The sequence below is a fragment of the Aquila chrysaetos genome, chromosome Z (genome assembly GCF_900496995.4).
Source record: "Aquila chrysaetos chrysaetos chromosome Z, bAquChr1.4, whole genome shotgun sequence".
NCBI classification, from domain to species: domain Eukaryota; kingdom Metazoa; phylum Chordata; class Aves; order Accipitriformes; family Accipitridae; genus Aquila; species Aquila chrysaetos.
In genome coordinates, this window is record NC_044030.1 from 58,582,334 (window position 1) to 58,596,489 (window position 14,156).

Genomic DNA, 14,156 nt, shown 5'->3' on the forward strand with positions numbered 1-14,156 from the left:
CATTTTAAATTCACTGATAGCTACTGTAGAAAAATGTACAAGACTGCTTTACAAACCATCCCTTTTGAAGAAAACAAATACAGAGCTTTTCATGTGTGACACATATCTTTCTAATAAATCCTACCAGAAGGATTTAGTAGAGCCCATGTTTTTATTTAAAAAATCACATATCTTGAATAGACTGGTCCTTGGCTTTGAAGCAAATCAACAGAGTTAAAGTTTTGCTAAGGATAAAGTGAACATCTTGGTCGTGGTCACCATGAGGATTAAGGCCAGAATGACTCATCATAACTCTGTATTGGTATTTGGACACACTTCATTTTTCTCCTATTCAAGTCTGAAAGAGGCTGTGCATTTGATTGTCACAGGGCAGAAACTTTTGTATTTAGGTGAACAGAAGCTTGAAAATTAAGTTCTCACCTATGTCAAGTCTTGCTCCTGAACTACAAACTAATTTACTTCTTACCAATCCCATTGACATTGCTGGGACTGCATCTGTCTATAAAAGAAAGCCCATTTGAAAAGATTGTCAGTATTGGGATCAAGAACAAATACAAACTTCACAGCAGGAACACATGGAAAGAATTTGTCTGGCCCCAGAGCTCAATTGCTGACCATAGCACTATGACGTTTTCAAAGCTGAAGTATTATCATCACCATCTATGCTTTCCTTTTATTTTAAAATCTATCCAGTTAAAAATACTGATTGATAAAGAAAAATATCAAAGAGACTATGCTACAATACGTATTTCTTAAGCTAAAACATGCTAGTCTCAACATGAAGATAATGAATGCAAGAGAATTAAATTTTACCTTCTAGATTCTTTCTGTTTTTTAATTTTGATGTGGGTAAAAGACACTTTAGAACATAAACAATGTCATACAAAACCTAATTGAAAATATTATATTAGTTGTTACCTCATGTACGAATATGTTAGGTAACAGTAAATAATTGTAATTGCTTATGTTTTAGGGTTTTTTTTTGCAATAAATAGAATATAACAGAATTAGGCAATATGATATAAGGCATTGCTGTTGCAAATATTTAGGTGCATACTTAACTTCAGTTGCATCAGGTGAATTTATCAACTTCAAAGACACTTAACAATGTAAAATTATAGGACGAGGATCTAACATAGCGCAGGTTGCATCTGGTTTCTGTGAATTAACACTAAGACCGTCTACTGGTTTTCATGTATTACCATAAACAGAAAGGGAATATATGACAAAATTCTTGACAAGAAAAGAGTCTGTGTGCATGGGATGTAGATACAGATATATATACACACGCACACTTACATATCACATGGAACTTACTGAATACCCGAGGAGGGTTTCCACAGATGCTCCTTGCTTTGGCTGGCAGCTGATGTGATAGAATGTGAACAATAGATGGTGCTTCTCTGTGAGTTTTGCTGGCAGCTTAATTTTCACTTCTTCATAAAAGTCAGGGGACCTGTTTAAAAAAAATGCCAAGCATATTTCCAATGTAAGTATGAGACTGAGCAGAAGGAAAATTTGCCAGTAGGCTCTTAGATGCTATAGTTATAAAAACTGTACAAATACTGAAAACAGCCTCAGAGCCTAGTTAAACAAAATACATATATATACAGCTGTATTTATGAACTATCTACAGCTTTGAATCAGGAAGAACATAGACAGTATCAGCTAGAATGCTTCAGCTTTCACCCATCTCTATTCTTTCAAAAACATTCAATCTTAATTTTGGGTTCCATCATATTTACTGTGTAAATCCTAAATCCTGAGTCCACATTCATGAGAATAAGAATGTCCCTTCAGCTCTTTTGGATCTGTGAATTCAACAAAGTGAATTCTGGTACAAAGTTGTGCTGCTGCTTCCTGCTCCTGCTCCTTAATCTTCAGATTAGGAATATTCTCAACTAACCTCTGAAAAACTCCAAACAAGAAAAGCAATGGTCACTTACACAATGGTCACTTATGCAAATGCATGTAGCAATCCAAATTAGATATGACAAATCCACATAAAATGTAAATGTTTGAAATGGATTAGTACCAGCATTCCTTGATGAACTATGTAGGCTAAGAATTATGTGAACAGGTCATGATTAATACTTCTCAAGTCATACAAATAGTAACAATACTCACTTATTATGGTACGTGATAGCTGTGTATATTTCTTCCACAAATTCTGGACCTGAAGATTTCCCAAAAATTACCTACATTAAGAAGGAAAGAAAGTAACAGCAGTCAGGTCTAAAGCATTTAATTGTCATCATCTTGTATAAATTTTAAGACAGTATCTGAAGGCTGAAAATGACTCTTCAATTTTATCTTAGCATGTTGACACAAATGTCTTATTACCAAGCATCTTCCCCACACAACATTCAGGGTAAAACACAAGGAAAATGGAGCAGAGTTAATTTCCAGAGCCACTGACTACCTCACATCACATTCTCCAGTCATGCACTAAAAAGTTACAAATTGCAGGAATAAAGTTATGGTAAGCCTCTTACACAGTCACATTGCCTTTAACTAAATGCTAAAAAGTTAAAAGTATTTTTAGAAGTTTGTTTTTCAATTGTATCCTGCTCATTTAGGGTGAGAGCCACCTCACCCTACCTTAGAGGTTCAAAGTTCCTTTATAATCAATGAAGAAAAATAGGCATTTTTGGTGCTTGATTTGCTCCCTTCATTTCAGACACAGGCTCACGGTAAGGTCCTGGAATCCAGTAACTTAAAGGGAGCCCTAGGAGATGAGCTTAGACGAGGATATCTGTACAGCACAAGTCCATATGTATTGAGATGAAGCTCACTCACAGTGGAGAGGGATGCCAGATGAACTGTGTCTGTCCTAAGCATTTGTCAAAACCTAATCATAATATGGGCAGAGTTTAAGGAAACCAACAATGCAGTATTGTGTAAAAGATGGTGTTACATTCACACAGCACAGCTCCAGCTCTGGAAGAAACATGGCTTGGGAAAATGCTGTGCTGATGCTCTGATTTCAGTTCCAGAGGTCAGGTGGAGTAAGGCTGCATACTTACTGTGCAGCATCAGCATGCTGATAAAGGCTGGTCAGGTGTCAGTCCTTGCTCCAACATACTGTTGGATTAAAGCTCCTCCAAGTAGTATTTCCACTCCTTTTTTTCCCCCACTAACACATAAAAATCACAAAAGATTTTATCCCAATGTCATTCTCAAATAGTCAATCACACTGTCTGAAAATTAACCAAAAAATTCAGGCTGAAGCAGACGTCTGAGTTAGAACACTTCAGATTGAACATCTGAAGCGTGGTAAAGCTGGAGAGAGGATCTTATAATGAGAAGTGTTGAACAACCTGAACATCAACAGTGCTGCCTGCTTTGCTAGTAGTGCACACATATTCCCTAATATACAGTGTGTTTCAAACATGGAAAACTATTCCTGCACTGCATGACTGTGCACCTGTTCAGATTCAGGCAATGAAGATCCCAACTTCTACTTTCCAGTGTTAGACCTGACTATTTGTGTTCACAGAGTGCATAAAGAGGAGTTACACTTGAAGACAGACTATATTATTCTTAAAATGTCTCAGAAGCTCTGTGAATTTTAGCATTAGTTTCCAACACAGCATTCATTTAATACGATGTCATTCTTCTGAAAAGAAGGTATGAAGACTTAGATAAGAGAGAGTAATATGCCTCTGTTCCACTCGAGTGATAAGTCTTTCCTGTTGTGGGTAAGAGCTACAGCCCTGCTTTCTGATGAGAATGACAAACTTCACAAGCTCTCTGATGTTAGGCTTCCTAAGGCTCCACTAGAAATCGTGGTGATGGGAAGTAAACAATGACTTATCTCTTCAGAGGTTCCTCAGGAATGCATGTACGCAAAAGTCTGCTAAGAAATCTCAGCATTTATTACCGGCATTGCACAGGATGGATCTTCGCCACACATAAACTGGATCTTGATGGTAATGTTTCTTGCAGAAGCCGGTCTGTTAGCAAAATTCAGCCTCTGAGGGTAAACATAGAGGAGATTTCTGGAAGAAAGAAAAGGAGGAATGAAATGGGCAAATGGCAAGCATTTGCTTTTGAAAATGAAGTGCACAAACTAGCATTTTGCCGATTCCTCTCCCTGTCCTTCAATTCCACCTAGACAGTGAAAGCTTTGCCAGAACTCCATTTCAAAAGTTGACAAGGAAAAGGTAAGTTCTTGTTGTGACACATAGAACATCCTATGTTTAAGGTTTCTTATACAGTAAGCTATGTCTTTGAGAAGGCAGTCTTCCTAGCTCTCCTTTTTTTTTTTTTTTAAATATGTAATTCCAAGTTACACATGAATGAGTATCTTTGCTTGACGTAATGAAAAGCAGGAATCTCTCAAGAAAGCAGCTCCCTTCTCAGCTTTGAAAAATCAGATTTTGGAAGGGGTAAGGAATCACTCAGAGGTGATAAAAAGAAGTAAAACAGCAAATAAAACGAACAACTGAAGTTCATACATTCCTAGCTTATAGCAACAAAATGGCACGTGTTTCTAGATTATGCAAAGCAAAAAGCAGTATCAATGAACCTGAGTAAATACAAGGAAGAAATTTTGAACTATTATTCTAGAAACTGACACTTTTTAGTAATTAATATGATCAATGCATTAAAATACAGCACAGCATACTTTGCTGTTTACTAGCAAAAGTTCATGGGCAGATCACTAAACTTAAAAAGCACCTTTAATTTCTGTGGGGAATTTGGCAGCATAGATGGTCTTCCAAGTTCAAAATTCAACAATTCTGGTAGAAGAGTCAAAATGCTAATAGAAAGCTTTTTCTCCAGTGAAGTCTATGGCAAGTCTGAGATTTCAGCAAGACCTGGATTACACACATACTGGCATCACGATTATGTCTATTTAATGTGTCATTTCCCAATCTGGTATAGGATTCTCACTGTTTGTCCTCTGAGTGTAAGGAATAAGACTGGTGTTGGTGGAAGCATGCTGGCTTCCAATGAGAAACAATGAGAACTACTCATGGGCTTTCATGCTTTCTTTTTGACTGTGACAGTCAGAAGCTACACACAGAATCGCCCTGTCCTTATCACAGATAACTCCTCAGCACCATCGTCAGCTGAAAATGTGGAGCAGCTTTGAAGAATGCTGTCATTAAGTCAGGCAGTCCATCTTTCATTTGTTGTAACCCAAGATCTGGAAAACTGTGGTTGATTCTCCTTATTGCCTTATGTCACAATGTGACAATAACTTTCAACTACACAGTCCAAGCTACTTTGCTAACCAATACATGCTACATGGGCCGTGGTATGCCTTATGCCTTTCCCTTTGTTTAGAATAGTACTCCTGCCTGCCACACTAATGCACTTTCTTCCTTACCTTCTTAAATGCAATTTCTGCTCTGCCAAATTCTCTCCAACAAGATATTAGGAAAAGCTAAGTGAAAGAGAGAAATATATTGGTAACCTCCACTGAATTATGCTTGGGGGAATGACATATTAAATGAAGGATATTATCAATATTACATCTGCCAGAGGTGAAGAAATACATGTAGGGGAGGCTGCATAATCCAGTCATTGCTTCATTAATCTGCAGCCCAGCAGAAGATGTCACAAATCCATAAAATGTCCCTGAGCACTGGATTTTACATTTAGATGTGACTTGAGATGAAAGATATGTAAAATCACAAACAGAGAGCTCTCTGCTGACTAAACAACCAAGGAAGCATTACTCCAGCAAGTACTGTACCGAAGAGCTAAAGTTGTGCCATTTATGCTCAGGCAGTTTTAGGGATCTTGCTTACACGTGTATTAAACCCATCAGCACTGAGGAAGAAAAGAGGCAAATGCTGACTTTGGATATCCTGCAGAGAGGAAAGTGATGACTGATTTTTTAAAGCAGGAAGGCGGGGAGAGGATCAAAAGAGGTTCCTTCACGCAGGCATGAATTGTAGACCCATTGCTGACCACTGTGTAAGTGCTACTGCCTGCCAGCATCTGTACCCTCCAAAAGCCTTAGAGGAAGCAATGACAAGGAGCATTTCCACCTGGCAGTTAGCAGGGGTGTCAGGGCAGCACATACTGATGTCTTTTAAATAATAGGACAGCTAGCATGCCCTTAAGGACGTGGTGAGCTCCAGGAGGCATTGTGTCTCCCTCGTGGCTCTGCGCTGAGCAGAAATAAACATGCTACAGCAAGTACTTTTGGTCAGTGTGACTAAACTTCTCCCCTCGATCCCACTACAGAAAGTGCACTCCAGATATAGTCAGATGTGCTTACAAAAAGCAAGAGAGCTATTCAGGACTCAGTATGTGTCTACAAAAGCCATGCCAGAGCACCCAACTTCACTGAGCTCAGAGTCCCACAGGACAGCAGAGTCCTTGGTGAGGCATGGATCTAGATAGCTTCTCTGGGTCGGAGGCTGACCCAGCAGAGGGACGGTAAGATAAAAGGCTATTTCAGAATCAGTTACTTGCTGGGAAAGCTAAGGGTCCACCTAGCTTGACACAGGACACCATGCAGCAATTCTCATTCAAATTTGCTGACCTTCCTACACTTTCATGGGACTTAGCAGTGGTGATTTGATCACTTCCCATGGCCAAAGCAATGCAGACCTATCTTCTGCCAAATTAAAATCTGTGAGGAGTTTCAAGTCTGTGAGCCTTCTCATTGAATATTCCTATTTGTAAATACTGGTTGTGCGTATGCGTGAATCCTTCTCCTTGCTAAATCATACGATGTGTAAGGTGTCAAGAAGTGCATCTCAAACTCCTAATGAATATTAGGCATGTTCATTGATGACTGTGACAAGAACGCCATACACAGCAAAAGCCAATAAATGTGCAAATAGTCACTCTCGATACAAATGTTCTATAGGTGCACAGTCATGGATGGGTTAACATTGCCATTTAACACTTAGGGTACCGGAAACAAAAACTGATACACCCATTAGTTACAGTTTTCAATTTTTGTTGATTCCTCTACACTTTTGTGGGGGTAGGCAGGGAATCTTCACAAAAAGTGTTTGAAAATTATAATGCAAATCACAAACACTTTACCAAATATGGAAATCTGTTCTAGTCAGCCACTGACTAGACGAAATGGCACAATGACAGAACTTGAACAGGTCATATTCAAGAGGATGTATATGAATATATATTCTGTATCTTAGTATGGATAATTCAGGTAATAGTTTGAATGATTTTTCTCATGTTGCTAAAATTAGACATCATCCAAAGAGTCATTTGTCAGATCCTCATTAAATTTAGGCTGAGAGTGATTGTCACTTTATTCTGTCCATTAGCATTGGTGTGAAAACCGTAATAAATTTTCTATTACAGTTTTAGTCAGCACAAAAAAAATGTTGCCAGAGGAACTGAGTGGAAGGCTGACTCAAAACATCAGATTTCTGCAGATTCAAACCACAAAATTATGACAAGAAAATAGATATTTCTAAATTTAAATGTGACCCAGAGCTTAGAGTCAAGTCAGACTAAAATGTTAATAGCTCTCTCTCCAGGACTCATATTTATTCATTATACAACATTGAATTGATCTACCATTACTTCAAATATCAAATATTGCAAACAAGTAATCAATGACATAATGTGTTTGAAAACCAAGACCAAAGGCAAATAACTGAGATTTTGTGAATCATAAAAATCACCTTCAAAATAATTTCTTACCTATCATATTGATCTTCTGGTGTGCAAATGTAGGGAACTTTTTGACCCACAATTACTTTACATCATCTTTTCAGAAGTTACTCTTAAAACAGTTTTAAACTTTTCAAATATGAGAATCAAAGAGATTATACCACCTTCTGATGTCTCTGTCCTCCATGTTTTGCAGTCCTCTACCAAACTAAACCCACTGTTCCATCGATAATACCCTCACTTCCTCTGCTGGTTCCATTATTATTAAATCCCAAGTGGCAGTGTTTTTGAAGTGGATAAAATGAGTAGATATCCACCAGGTATCAACTATTGCAATGTCAAGACACTGTAATAACAAGACAGTAGGTCACACATAAGGCATTGCCCAGTCGCCCGAATGAAGTATGAAAAGCTGAAAAAAGGAAGATAGTAACTATACCACAGAGCTGTATTTTATGCCTCCATTTGCCATCCCAGGACCTGTGATTCCTCTAGCTGTGTAAAGAGAGGTAAAGCTTTATCCCAAAATTTTCACTGAAACCCAGTAATCAAAGAGTGAAATTTCTGACATACCAGATTTTTACATATAATAGTGAACCTATTTGAAATATTACAATAGAGCCGAGAATTGTGGTGAGATAATTTTGTCCCGATATATTTAATTAAATGACATCATGAATGAGTGCTAGTAAATACAATAGCATACCACATCTTCCCAAAATACTGGTAACATGCCCCCCTGAAGTTACATGTGTTAGATAATGTGAGGTAATATTTCATTTTTACCAGCATCTTCTTGTTGTCATGGTCACTATGCAATTCTAAAATTTCAGTTGAAAATGCTTAAAAACCTTAGTGAATGACACAGGATTCAACAGCATCCACTATCTGTGCAGCTAGAAGTCAACAGGTGGAACCTGGATTTGTTTTAATTGTCTCACTGATGCATTTACACACTCACCCATCCTGACCCAGGAGACTGGAAGCTATACTGACAAACTACACTGCTCTTGAGTGTTGCCTCTTCTCTAAACTGTACACCTCCAAGTAACCATTTATCAAGCAAGAGGAAAAAAAAAATCCAGTGAGAATACTGATGTTCTCTCTAAGTGCCCTGCAGACTTAACCTAAAGAAGTCACCTGTTCTTACCAAAAGGGAAGCCACCTACTACTACCAGTAATGCAGCACTATTAACAACTCTTGGATGAAGTCATTGGAGCATTTTCATTACAGTGAAAAGCAGACAAATGGTTTGAAGGAGAAAGCACAGTGCTCTGAGGTTAGCAAAATTATCTGCAGACTTGGGAAGGAATGTTTTAGTTCCAAGAGTCCTGGTTGGGAGTTCTTTACAAAAGGACAATATTCAGCACCCTACTACCTAAACAGGGTCAGTATCAGTGATCAGAGTAGCTTCATTTTTCTTAAGATATTCATGCAAGACCAAAGCAGAAGCCACTGCCTGCTGAAGTGGAGCTGCAGCAAAACCAAACCAATGAAGAAGATGCCTTAATTCAAAACCATCTGGAAAAGTAAGCCCCTCACACTACTTCATCTTTTGTGTTTTCAGTTATGGTTTCTTTCTTGAGAAGAAGGTGAGCATTCATTGTTGCACTGACTGCTAATGATAATGATTAATGAGCAATCCAGTTTTTCTGGGAAGCCATTGTACTAGATAATGAAGTGCTTTTATCTCTACAACCTAGAGGAGAAGCAATAGTGATACTCTTTACAAGACAGGGAAAAAGAAGGGGGAAAAAAAGGCCTCAAGTTTGGGGAATTAAAGCACAACAAAAATGCCCAGCATTGTTTGAACATCGTATATAAACATTAGTGAAAACTTTCTAATATTCCTGGACTGTAGGTATCTTGCTGTGGATGTGAATGTGCAGTTGGAGAGCAGGAGACAAAATCAATAAGTCAAGGCTTTGCAGAAAGTCAGTGGTAGAACTGGAACTGGATTTAAGAACTGGATTTATGTCCCACATTCCTTATGCTTTAGGGAAGTTGCTTGAATTGAGATACCTAGATGTTAATTTCAATCTTTAATTCCTACAGGTCTCTGGAAGATTCAATTTAGCTTCTTGTGAAAGAAAAGAACACTAGCTTGCTTGGTATACAATGTGAATGCTTTGCATTTACTTTCTGTTGTTTTAAAAGCTTTCCTTAACATGATTTTCTTGCTGATAGTGCTCTTTTGTTTCCACACAGTAGACCAAAGAACAAACTAACACTGAAGCTGAAGAACAATGCAAAAATACATCATCAGATTCGTCTGGGAGGTAAAACACAATATTTATCAGTATATGATAAATTTTAAATATTATAAAAATGCTGCATGAATGTGAAAGCAGATATTATACTAATGATTCTCATACAGACAGCTAGCAGCTATTCAAGACAGATTGTCAAGATTGACCAAATTGTCAAGATATTTTTGAGATGCTGTTGTTGCATTTTGAATTATACTTCCTTAAAAGTCTGCTGAAAATGGAGTTTTCAAGGATCTGATTTATGATGTCAAATTACAATTAACCAAAATATTTTGAAGTACCAAAAGACCCCCTCTAATTAAACCACTTGCATTTGTTTATTTTTTTAAAGCATAATTACACATTTCTTTAAAACTTTGCTTTCACCTGGAAGTTTAGACAAATCCATTATTTTATTCAGAGTCTCTGCTCAGTGACTACACAGAAATCACCATTCCATGGTGGCATGTTTTCCTTTCTGCCTGTATTACATAATTAATGAAGTTTGTTATGAGGAGTCAGGCATAATCTCATCTGAAAGCACTGTGACAAACAAGCTGCCTATGGGAGAGGGGCATGTACGCCCAGAATCCTGTTTGTGTAGCTTTTGTTTTCATAGTTTCTGCTTTGTTATGCCGTACTTGACAGGCATTTTTATTTGAGTAAAAAAGCAAAGAAAAATTAGGAAACTTTCCATGAAACCTCTTACTGCTGAGATAGTATAGTAGATGCCCAGTAAAGATTACAGAGCTTGGAAAAGAGCAGGCAGCTATTTATGTTGGGATGAAATCATGTGTACTGAGGAGCAGAATAAATCAGGACACGCTCACATCTCTGTCTGAAACTGCAGCAGCTAGCTTAAGCTGTTTCCTTCACCTGTGCACAACAGCGCAATCCTAATCTCCACTTTGTTTACTCTGAAAAAGAAGTTAGAAGTGCTAGCATCTCCGACCAGCACAAAACTAGAGCAATGGCCCTGTAGAAAATGCACAGGGCTATGTGCTCTCTCCAGATCCCACGGGCAAAGAGGCAGAAAGGAGTAGATAATGCTGTGACAGCAGTAACGGGAATAACAGACCATTATACACCAATAGCCTTTGCTCACTCAAAACTAGTTAAGGATGGGGTAGAATCATTGAAGAATAACTCAGAGATTTAGAATAGTCTGACTATTTTGTGCAAGATGTATTTTGTATATATCAAATTAACAAGTAAGGCTGTAATCAGAAAGGCACACAGTTAGCATTCATAGAGTAATGGCACCCTGGAACAATTAGGCCTTTATGTTTTGAGGATGCTTTGTGTGCATTGCCAGCTTGGCAAGAATACTCAAGGTCCATCAGAGAGAAAAGAAACATTAAGGATAACTGGACCTAAGAAATGTAGGATGTGACTGATAAAAAGAAATATTCTGCTCCAGAAAGCGCCGAAAGCTGGATGATTGCCAAAGCAGCATGAACTAAGGGAAAGGTAAAGGTGGCAGGGGGAGATCGTGACCTCCAACTCAATTCCAGGCTGGAAGAACTTGCCCCCCACACACACCTGCAAGGAGCATGCATGCTAATTTACATAGCAAGCGAGGCTAATTTAAATATAACTAGCCAATAGTAGATGAGATGGTGACTACTAACCAATGAATGTAAATGTAGGCAGGTTTTTACTGATCATGTAACAGAATGAATACATTGTTTTCCTTTGGTGTGGTGTCCTAGCTTTGTGGAATTACCACCTAGCACCCATCTTTGTGCAAATATGAAATAAATAACGTCTCTCCTGAGTGTGTGATTATTGGCTCGCTGCACACAAGGAAATGAATCCACTTTTCGGACAACAGAATGATTACCACCAAAGCAGAAGGCCTCCAGCTCACACTCCAGACTAAAGCAAGTCTGAGCACAGTGCCAAGTCATTTGCAATTAAATGAAGCAAAACAGCAAAGGAAAGTTTCTGCCCCGCCCCGCCCTCCAAAAATCCCCTAAGTGTTAGGCACTTCCCCTATCTAAGACAGGACTTTCTGTGCCTGGTTAAAATGAGCGATGGGACAAATCCCTCTTCCTCAGCACCAACATTTCACAGTGGCAGTAAGCAGCATCATTTTCATTTCTATTAAAATGATAAACAAACCTTAAATTATATGATTTTTCCTATTAAAAATAGAAAGGTATTGAAAGAAATAAATCTTGGAATGTTTTGACATTTTCAGGGAACTATTTTTATTAAAGAAATGTAGGTACACAACAAAAAGAAGTGCTCAATTTCACAGTGCACAAAGAAAGTGGGCTGGCTGATCTCTCTGGCATAAATCAGAAATAGCATAATTTAAAATAATGGCATTACACCAGTATAAAAACTAGCAAGAGTTAAGTTCAAAGACTGTAACAGAAGACTCTGCTGCTCCTATCACAAAGGAAAGAGCTATTATTTAAAAAAAAATTTTTCCTCTGAAATATCTTACATTGGGAAAAAAAAAAAAAAAGTAAACGAACCCTGTATATTTCTTTTAAACTTTCAGGAGAAGAACTGAAGCTAGATGTTTCATTAGTATTTGGACATGTGTAGAGGTATTACTATGCCAGTAAGAGTTTACCAGCCTGTATTTTTATGTTTCCATTTATTTGTCATTCAAGTACTTCTCTACCTCTCCTATATTCATGGTAATGTTAATAGAAAACAGGTAATTATTTTATCCATTTTTCATTCTTTTAATATCTAAATCTATAGCACTGGTAAAAAGAAATGCTTTGCAGACTTACAGTCAAAAATTAGGAAACATTAAATCACCTGTAACACACTAGAAGGCCATGGCATTCAGCTGTGATAAATGCTAGCACATTGCATAATTAAGACAGGATGGTTCCACTTTTCAGATTAGAGGAAAAGGAATAAAATAGCATGAAACACTTGGTATCTGGCTCTGTTCAAATTCAGAGTTATGTTGCATAGGTTAGTTTAATCTCTGGCCCAAAACAGTATTCACCATACAGAGAAGTAAGCAAGGAAAATTGCATGATGGTTAAATCAAGCAAAGGGTAGGAAGGCTCTACAGAGGGATCTGGACAGGCTGGGTCGATGGGCCAAGGCCAATTGTATGAGGTTCAACAAGGCCAAGGGCCGCATCCTGCACTTGGGTCACAACAACCCCATGCAATGCTACAGGCTTGGGGAAGAGTGGCTGGAAAGCTGCCTGGTGGAAAAGGACCTGGGGATGTTCGTCGATAGCTGGCTGAATAGGAGCCAGCAGTGTGCCCAGGTGGCCAAGGCGGCCAACAGCATCCTGGCCTGCATCAGAAATAGTGTGGCCAGCACACAGGACTAGGGAAGTGATCGTTCCCCTGTACTCAGCACTGGTGAGGCCGCACCTTGAATACTGTGTTCAGTTTTGGGCCCCTCACTACAAGAAAGACATTGAGGTGCTGGAGCATGCCCAAAGGAGGGCAACAAAGCTGGTGAAGGGTCTAGAGCACAAGTCTTAACATGAGGAGCGGCTGATGGAATGGGGGTCATTTAGCCTGGAGAAAAGGAGACTCAGGGGAGACCTTATCGCTCTCTACAACCACCTGAAAGGAGGTTGTAGCGTGGTGGGTGTTGGTCTCTTCTCCCAGGTAACAAGTGATAGGACAAGAGGAAACAGCCTGAAGGTGCAGCAGGGGAGGTTTAGATTGGATATTAGGAAATTTTTTTTTACCAAAAGGGTTATCAAGCATTGGAACAGGCTGCCCAGGGAAGTGGTTGAGTCACCATCCCTGGAGGTATTTAAAAAACGTGTAGATGTTGAGCTTAGGAACATGGTTTAGTGGTGGACTTGGCAGTGCTAGGTTCACTGTTGGACTCAATGATGTTAAAGGTCTTTTCTAACCTAAATGATTTTATGATTCTGATTCTGAATACATTGGCCTATATTCCTTAACTATGCTTTTGGTCACCAAACAGAGCACTGACATGATTATGTGGCAAAAGTGTCTCAGATGTGGTCAGGCAATTCTGGCTTGTGGGAAAAGGAAGTGCTTTCAATGGCACTGCGCAAACACAAGTGTTATTTCCTGGACCCCCCAAGTTCCAGACTCTGCTGTTTCACGTTTGCAAAGCTGTCTCGTCCGAGTTTCTGGGGATCTATTGCTGGAGTTCATAAACAGTTTCAGTTAGCAACTCCCCTCTCTTGCTCCAAACATGTTTGTTGTCACAAGGCAGTCAAAACATGACCTAGCATTTCTGCATTTTTTTCACCATTTCCCCAGTGTATCTAACTAACTGTCTTTAGGGTTTTATTTGGGTATTAACTGATAGAGTTTCCA

At 38.7% G+C, this 14,156-nt stretch overlaps 1 protein-coding gene across 5 annotated transcripts in view; it reads right to left on the minus strand.

Moving 5' to 3' along the window:
* Positions 1–14,156, minus strand: part of DOCK8 (dedicator of cytokinesis 8) — a 97,536-nt gene that overhangs the window by 44,322 nt on the left and 39,058 nt on the right. For all 5 annotated transcript variants that reach the window (XM_030005138.2, XM_030005140.2, XM_041120930.1 and 2 more), the window contains 3 exons: positions 3,884–4,001; positions 2,128–2,198; positions 1,318–1,456 (listed from right to left, as the gene is read on the minus strand). In XM_030005138.2, the coding sequence (XP_029860998.1) occupies positions 1,318–1,456; positions 2,128–2,198; positions 3,884–4,001 (328 nt within the window). The remainder of the gene's footprint in view (positions 1–1,317; positions 1,457–2,127; positions 2,199–3,883; positions 4,002–14,156) is intronic.